This window comes from Oryzias melastigma, linkage group LG7, assembly GCF_002922805.2.
Source record: "Oryzias melastigma strain HK-1 linkage group LG7, ASM292280v2, whole genome shotgun sequence".
Lineage (NCBI taxonomy): Eukaryota > Metazoa > Chordata > Actinopteri > Beloniformes > Adrianichthyidae > Oryzias > Oryzias melastigma.
This window is the reverse complement of record NC_050518.1, coordinates 26471552-26479564: the sequence shown is the minus strand read 5'-3', so window position 1 is coordinate 26479564 and position 8013 is coordinate 26471552. Positions and strand designations below refer to the sequence as shown.

Below are 8013 nucleotides of genomic sequence, written 5' to 3'. Positions count from 1 at the left end.
GAGGCCTCAGTTCGCAAGGTGAAGCGAAGGACTGCTGCTCCTGGTGATGCAATCAATTTGGGTTGATGAATATTAATTCTGTTTGATTAGTTGCATGCGTACACACAAATCTGCATTAACTTCTGGTGATTGACAGTAAAAGGATAGTGTTGGTATATGAGAAGGACGCGTCCCCCCAGGTCAGAGGTTCAACTCCTGGGACTGAGGGTGTTGAAGTTTCTCAGGGTTGGATTGGTGAAATCTCTTTTTATTGGAGGTGAGGTCGTCTAACGTAGTGTGTGTTCCTAAGACTGTTTTTACTCTGAGCTTTGGGTTGCTGATGGTTTCTGGTCAGTAGATGTTGAGGATTTTTCTCAGACAGGAATTGATCTGTGATCTCTGGATGTTGGGCTGAGCTGGGATCTCCAGATGTTGTTGAGGAAGATGAAGAATATCCTGTTTACTGGAGTAGATTTTTTGTTAGCGTGCCTACAGGAACATTTCAATCTCTGAGACAGAGGAGTGTCTGCAGTGCATTAAAGCAGCACTCGTATGGAGGAGTAAAGATTTCAGATTCAATAACAAAAGCAGGAATCCAACATTATGCATTCCTAATTAACTCTACACCTAAAAAAGACAAACAAAATAATCATCAACAAATTTTACATTTCTTTTAATACAGTGGGTAGTCATTTATTAAAATGAATAGAATATTTTCTCCATAAAGCATTGACACGTAGGAAAACCCATCCTTCACACACGTGCAGAGGAACACGTCTGTAAATAAAACTACACCGTGCTTGGAAAGCAGCAGCAGCACTGTTTAGTCTGGATGTGCTCTGGCCTTGGCGGCTCACTTACTGTAATCTCTGCTTCTTAATCTCTGAGAGATGTCAGTTTCAGAGAGATGGCTTCACATCCTGAAGGCCGGCGGTCACACACACGTGTTCGCCGCCTGCAGCTGCTGCGCCCAAAGCCCCATCCCACCAGATAAGGTTGTGCTTATTGCACAGACTTTTTGTTCACGGTGGAGGCGTGGAGGAGGCTGTCCTGGTTTCAGGATCTAGAGAGCTCAGCTTTGAGCTCCAGCAGGAAACCCACAAGTCTGTTTGAGAATTTGAATGAGTCAATCTTTATTTATATAGCTCTTTACAATGCTGTCAGGGAGCCAAAAGAGAGTGTAAAACACTATTATTAATCAATTAAGATAAAAAAAAAACATTACAATCAACAGCCATAAATTACAAAAGGCAATAAACTACATAAAAGACAGATAAGGAAGACAGAAAGTAAGATGTCTCCCTCTACTAAATAATTTCTCAGTTCTTAGAACAGGAGGTTTGTGGAGCTCCTGAGGTCTTTGTCAAGCCCTGCTGACTTTTTGTGGTGAAATAGGCATCTGGAATCATCAGTGATTCCTCTAAGCAGCTGAAACAGCAGAAGCGAAGAACCTCAGAAAGCTGCATGTGAACAGACTGCAGGGAGCATGAGCTAAGCTTCATCCAGAACCTAAAACATAAATCAAAATAACCAAAGTGAACCACAGATCCTTCCACAGTGCATAGCTCAACATAAAGTCCTCAGATGACCCCCCCCCCTTCAAGGCTACATTCGGTCACTAACAAAGGGCTGATGGAGCAGGTGACACCGACCCACAAAGGAAGGAGGAACCCGCATTGACGCACCATCTCCTCCTAACTCTAAAAACCCAGAGAACTCCTGCAGGAGACTCAGCTCAAGCAGGAGCTCCGGAAAGATGCAGGACTTCCTCCGGGATCTCCTCTGAGGCTTCAGTTCTGTGGACATCACTCCTCAAGATCAGAGACCTTTGTCCTTCTGCAGCTCATTTTCTTCACGTCATGTGAAGATCTGAAAACAAAGTCCATTTCTGTTTGTGTGTCTTTTAAACTTCACAAATTACTGGACATTTTTTTATTTGACCATATTTCAGGTTTTGGAATGATTTTTTTTCCTGTTGATCTTCATCAGCCACAGATTGCAGAGCAAAACATCCTGAAGTTTCTTACAGTCAGGTCCAGACAACACCAGTGCTTCACCGCCTCTCAGGTAAAGTAAGAAAAATAAAAAGCCAGATGGAGAAACTTTGAGTTTAATCTTTTTACTGAAAGTTGAGGGTTTTTTTGTACTGATGAAATGTAAAACTCTAAATGGCTGTAAAGTTTGACTTCATCCACATTGTGGTGAATCCCACACACTGTTTGTGTGTAAACCTGACCGTGGAACGATTAACACACGTCCAAATCACTCCGGTTCATTCACTGAATACACCGGGACTGTGAAAAAAAGTGTGACTTATACTCCATAAAATACTGTAGCTCAGATTTCATTTTGGTTTGTTAAATTTGCATCTGATGCACCAACAACCGTAAAATTATTTATATTTTTATTTAATCACGTACATAACACTCGCTACTACTACTACTTTTGCCGAGATGATCATATGTGGCAGAGTGTCTTTTATTTTGAAAGGAATTCACATGTACTTCTCTCAGAGGTTTGTAAAAATAAGGCAATTTCCCTTTAATGTTTGTGTTTTATTCATGAAAAATAAACAGCGGTTAATTTATGTTTATCAAGGTAGTAACAATAGCGTAAATACACATTAATGTCTTGTTTTAAAGGGTGAAGGAAGACTTTGGCTCCAACTGGGTTATAGTGAGAAATGGACCTGAATGTCTCTGTCGGAGCTGAAGGTCGTTACCCGCTGTTGAAAAGTCCTCTCTCAGAATGACACGAGCTCTTTGATTTAGACACAAGTATTACAATGTCCTTGCTTAGGATTAGTGATAAAGTTTGTTTTTTGGTGCTCCCTCAAACCATTGGACATTTTCACAGGTTGTTGTTACAAACTTGCACCACTAAAAGTACCATCACTTCATGTGATTTTCTTTAATTATATGTTTAACGTTCCTCAACAGATTTTAACTTTTCGTTTTTGTTCCTTCAGAATCTCAGAATGACTGACAGAGAAGGAAGAAGCGACCTGGAAGACCAAAGCAAACTCGGAGAAACGGACAGAACGATGGATGAAGATACTGAGCAGATCTGGGATCTTCAGGACAGGGCCGATGATCTGTCAGAGGAGTCCTCGATGCTCAGCCAGCTGGAATGCTCCGTCTGCTGCAGCAGCTTCGACAACATCTTCAGGACCCCCAAGCTGCTGGACTGCACCCACACCTTCTGCCTGGAGTGTCTGTCCCGCCTCCACACCATCTCACCTGCTCCCCACAACCCGAGTGGGGAAAGCAAACACTTGACCTGCCCCATCTGCCGTCACCACACCCCCCTGCCCCAAGACGGTCCGCCAGCTTTGACCACGAACCGCCAGGTCCTCTGCCAGCTCCCCAGACACCAGCGGGAGGAGGAGCCTGTGTGGCTGGAGGGGAAGAAGCTGTGTTGCCAAAGCTCCAGGGGGGGTTCCGGTCCAGAGAGCGCCGTCTGCATTTACATTGGGGAAAATAAGGCGGTGGGGGTTCCACTCCAAACAAACCAGCTGGATTATGACCAGATGGACAGAAGGTCCAAATACAATAAGAGCGTGTTCTTTGTGATCTTGGTGCTGCTGGTTTTCTCTGCGTCCTGGTGCATCATCCTGACTATATGCATCAAGTCTGGGAGCAAAGACTCGGACTCCACGGCTGTCGTCCCCCTCAACCACACGCTGGATTTACCCCCAAACCTGAACGGATGGATAAAGTGAACACAGCCAGGTGGGATTAAGATTTGAGGCCAGGATTTCAACCGAGAGCTTAAGTTTCCTATCCACCAAAACCCAGAAAAGTCCCAACTCAGTGTTTAGAGAAGTAAGCTTGATGTTTTTAAAGGGTCATTCATTTAAGGTAAAAATGAGGAGCAGGGGCTCAAAGTCATAGAAAGACAACAAAAATATTGTTCTTGTTCTTTAAGCAATATGTAAATAGAGGAAAACTTTAAAACAAAGTACTGGACTAGAACAGTGTTTTGTACGAGATAATATTCTGCTTTTTACAGCCGTCTTGGGAAAACTTTATACTATGATAGTACAGACTAAACAGACATTTTCTGACTAATTCTCACAGTTCTCAGAGTCAGTGAACGCACCGGGACTGAAGGTACCCCCCTCATTGATTTTGATTAGTCCTTTGTGTTAGCCCCGCCCCAAAGACCCACAATGGGGCCAAAAGTTTTGAAACTGACATTTTCAGATTCCAAAACAAACAAAAAAAAAGATTTGAAAGTGAAAAAAAAGTTTTTAAGTTTACAGTTTGAAACCTGAAAACAGAAAATTTGAAGCTGAAAACAGATGAGGTTATTTTAGAATAGCAGAAAGTTTTGGATATTTTGCATTTTTGGGCCAAACACCAATTCTTTATTTTGTTTGTTTTATTTGGGTTTCAAATATTTATGGCCCCAAAATATGAATGAAACAGAATTTAAAGAAGGCAGTTTTAATCTGAAAACATGACATTAAGCAGATTAATTACTGCCAGACCTGTAGTGAGGAAGCTATGAGCTCGCCTAAATACGGTTCTTTTGTTTATTTTATTTAGCCCTTACTACCCAACTTCCTTCTTCTGCACGCTCTGTGTTCTGACTTGATGCTCCGAGCTCAGTCGTCTGGCTAAAGTGCTAACGGACTCCTGGACTAATCTAGAGCGTTTTTCTGAACTATAGCCACATTCAAGCTCGTTGAATTCGCGGATATTGAAAGGTTTCAGCTGCTTCACTGTCACATCTCTTCAGGTCTCTGAAGCAGCAGAAGTTTCTCTCCCTCTCTCTCTGAGTCCGAGTGGAGTCGAAGTACGACAGAACACTGGGAGTACTTTGTAATGACGTTTTTCTTTCTTTTTTTGTTATATCACTAACAAGAGTTAATTAATTAATATTAATACAAATAAAAGCTTAAAAAGGGCAGATGCTCAAGCACCTCTAAGTGCTGGATTCTGGTTGGCTGTAAGTTGTCCATTAAAAGTGATAATGGAAACCAATAAATGAAGTTCTGGTCACAGAGTCTGAATTGTCCATATTGTTGGGAAACTGTCCTTCAACATTTTATCATTTAACTAAACATTTTTTGACAAAATGTTTCCCAATCTGACATGAGTGTTGAGTTAACAACAGATGCAGGTTTCTCGCTGCACAAGAAACTCTGGTTGGACTCAGAATGCAGGTGATCCTGGTGACACAGGTGATGCTGGAGATGCAGGTTTTAAACTGAATTCTTTTTTCCGAACACGAGTTTCTGTATCAGTACAGGAACGCCTGCAGGTAAAAGCTAAAAGCTTCGCTGACCTCTGTTTCCTAAAATAAATCTTTAAACGATTTCCTCCAGACGGAACGGCTGCAGAATCCCAACAAGCTCCATCAATAAAAAGTGAAAAATAAGTGGCGAACAGCCTCTGGAGCGTCTGCTGCTTCACACAACTGTTAGAATATCACATTACTGTTTAATAGAGGCTTCATAACAGTTTATTTCTGTCTGACTTAAACCTTCAACCCGTGAAAATCTAACTTTAATAAACAGGAAAAGGATTCTTGGATCTTTATCTTATTTAAAATGGTGAAGAAAATTCTACTTCCTGCATCACTTTCTTCAGATCTGTAGTTAGGGTGACAAGTACAACCAAAATGATTCATTTCCCTCCTTTTCTAGAGTCACCAAACTGGAAACCAGTTATCTACAGAGGCGCTGCTCAGTCCTGGTCCTCCAGATTCACCTCCCCGCCTGGTTTTCTCCTTTCCCCCCTGACTCGGGTGTTTCCACCTTCTGATTGACTGAAAAAGCAGGCTTTCTGGAAACCCAGCAGGAGGGCTGGACTTGGACAACCCTGATCTAAAGTGTTGCTGTTAGCTCATAAACCATCACATGTTAGATCTCCTTCAGTGAACAACAATCTGAGATCAGCAGGTAGAACTTCAGGTCAGATCAAAGAGGCTGAGTCTGAGTGATTATTACTAAAGTTATTTGTGTCTCTGTTAAAAACTCAAATTAATATTTACAACATGAAGTTATTACAAGTAAAGTACAATTTTAATCTAATTTACTTTTGACAGCAGCACATAAAAGTTCCTTTCAAAATAAAACCTATCCTGTGTCAAATAAAGATCCTGCCGCTGCAGCAGATGAACTGCAGTTAAATATGTGAAAAAGCTGAATCCAAATTCATTATGAAGTACTGTTACTTGTTGTGTCTTCATGTTTGAAGCTAATAAATAAATAAACTAACTAGGTCTACTATGGTGCACTTTCATCATTTTTCTTTCATTATTTTAAAAGTAAACATCTCAACATTAGTTTAGGATCCAGTTTATACAGTGATGAAAGAACGTATTTATTCTTCCACTAAAAAGATTAGTTAAAGCCTGGAACTTTCATCACCTCAACAAAGAGAGATAAAATGAGGAAACAAATTCCAGGAAATCACATTGCCTGATTTTTAAAGAATTTATTAGTAAATTATGGTGGAAAATAAGTATTTGTTCACCCACAAACAAGCCAGATTTCCGTCTCTCACAGACCTGTAACTTCTTCTGGAAGAGGATCCTCTGTCCTCCACTTGTTACCTGTATCAATGGACAGATCTTTATGAAAGACACTGGTCCAAAACCTCAAACAGTCGCACTCCAAACTCCACCAAAGAGCTGTCTCAAGACACCAGAAACAAAACTGTTGACCTTCACCAGGCTGGAAGACTGAATCTGCAGCAGGTAGCAGCTTGATGAGAAGAAATCAACTATTAGGAAATGGAAGACATACAAGACCACTGAGAATCTCCCTCTGGGGCAGATCTCACCCTGTGAGGTCAGAATGATGACAAGAACGATGAGCATAAACCCCAGAACCACACGAGGGACCTAGTGAAAGACCTGCAGAGAGCTGGGATCAAAGTACCAAAGAACACCATCAGTAACTCTCTACAAACCCTGCAGTTCCAGACATGTCCCTCTGCTAAAACCAGTACATGAGCAGGCCGTCTGAAGTTTGCTAGAGAGATCTGGATGATCCAGAAGAGGATTTAGAGCAGGGTGCCCAACTAATTTGGCAAGAGGTCCGGTAACCCTGTCAGCTTGGTAGACCGGGGTCCGAACATACAAAAACATTCAGTTTTCACTTTCTGTTCTTTTATTTAATTGCCATTTGTAGTTAAAGTGACAAATACTTTCTTTTAGCTTATTGTCTCAAAAAGTATTTATGTCATCCGTTTTTACACAAAAATACTTACATTTACATAACTACATTGAAGAATTCAAAAAAAAATTCACATAAACTTCTTTCCATGCAGTGCAATATGCGTTTCTTTTCCAAACTCACATTCTATTTTACTTTAAGTGCAACAGTAACATGAATGCACCTCAGACAGCATTCCTAATTATGATTCATAATCATGCAAATGTTAACTTTCTGTTTTGCAACCCTTAACAGTAGTTTACAAATAAAACTACATTTTAGTCATTCAAGTAATAACTTTGATAAAAACTTTATATATATAAAGGTAAACTGCAGAATAGACTTATCTCAGTGTGAGAAGTGAGCATGAAGACTGGAAGCTAAACTCTGGCAATGAAAGGAGTCAAAACCATTGAGGTATACGTGCACATGTTCACTGGTGAGCTGGGAGTGATACTTGTTCTTAATGATGTTAACAGAGAAGGCTGGTTTACAACTGGAGGTAGACCCAAACATTGTTAATGTGTACAATGACACTTTGATGAGAAGAAAACTTCTATTTTAGCACAAAACCTGTCGGGATCAAAGGATTCACATTGTTCTCTTAACTCTACATCAGTCTGCACTCGTCCATTTGTATCAATGTGTGGCCTCTTTTTAAATACATGACATCATTCTTCACTAAGAAGAGACTTTTAACAAAGATCAAGAGCTGGCGTCCCAAAGTAAAGCCATCAAAGTGAGTCTTAAAGTCCGAATGAGCAGTGACATGGATCCCTTTAATGAAGGAAAATGTTCAGTTCTCCAGATCATCTGCAGAATGACCAGTTTCTTCTGAAAAGACCGAACAGCAGTCACCAATCCAC

At 40.8% G+C, this 8013-nt stretch overlaps 1 protein-coding gene across 4 annotated transcripts; it reads left to right on the top strand.

The window, feature by feature from the left end:
- The first annotated feature begins 1623 nt into the window (after positions 1-1623).
- On the top strand, positions 1624-7024 carry LOC112158710 (RING finger protein 223). 4 transcript variants are annotated; one of them, XM_024292194.2, is made up of 3 exons: positions 1624-1869; positions 1969-2046; positions 2948-4985. In XM_024292194.2, exon 3 carries the CDS (start codon positions 2957-2959, stop codon positions 3698-3700), a length of 744 nt encoding a protein of 247 aa, XP_024147962.1. In that variant the 5' UTR covers positions 1624-1869; positions 1969-2046; positions 2948-2956; the 3' UTR covers positions 3701-4985. The 4 variants fall into 4 exon arrangements, with proteins under 4 accessions (XP_024147962.1, XP_024147961.1, XP_024147960.1 ...); XM_024292193.2 differs by having other exon boundaries at positions 1624-1873; XM_024292192.2 differs by lacking the exon at positions 1624-1869 and adding an exon at positions 5633-7024 and having other exon boundaries at positions 1916-2046; positions 2948-3710.
- Positions 7025-8013: the final 989 nt, after the last annotated feature.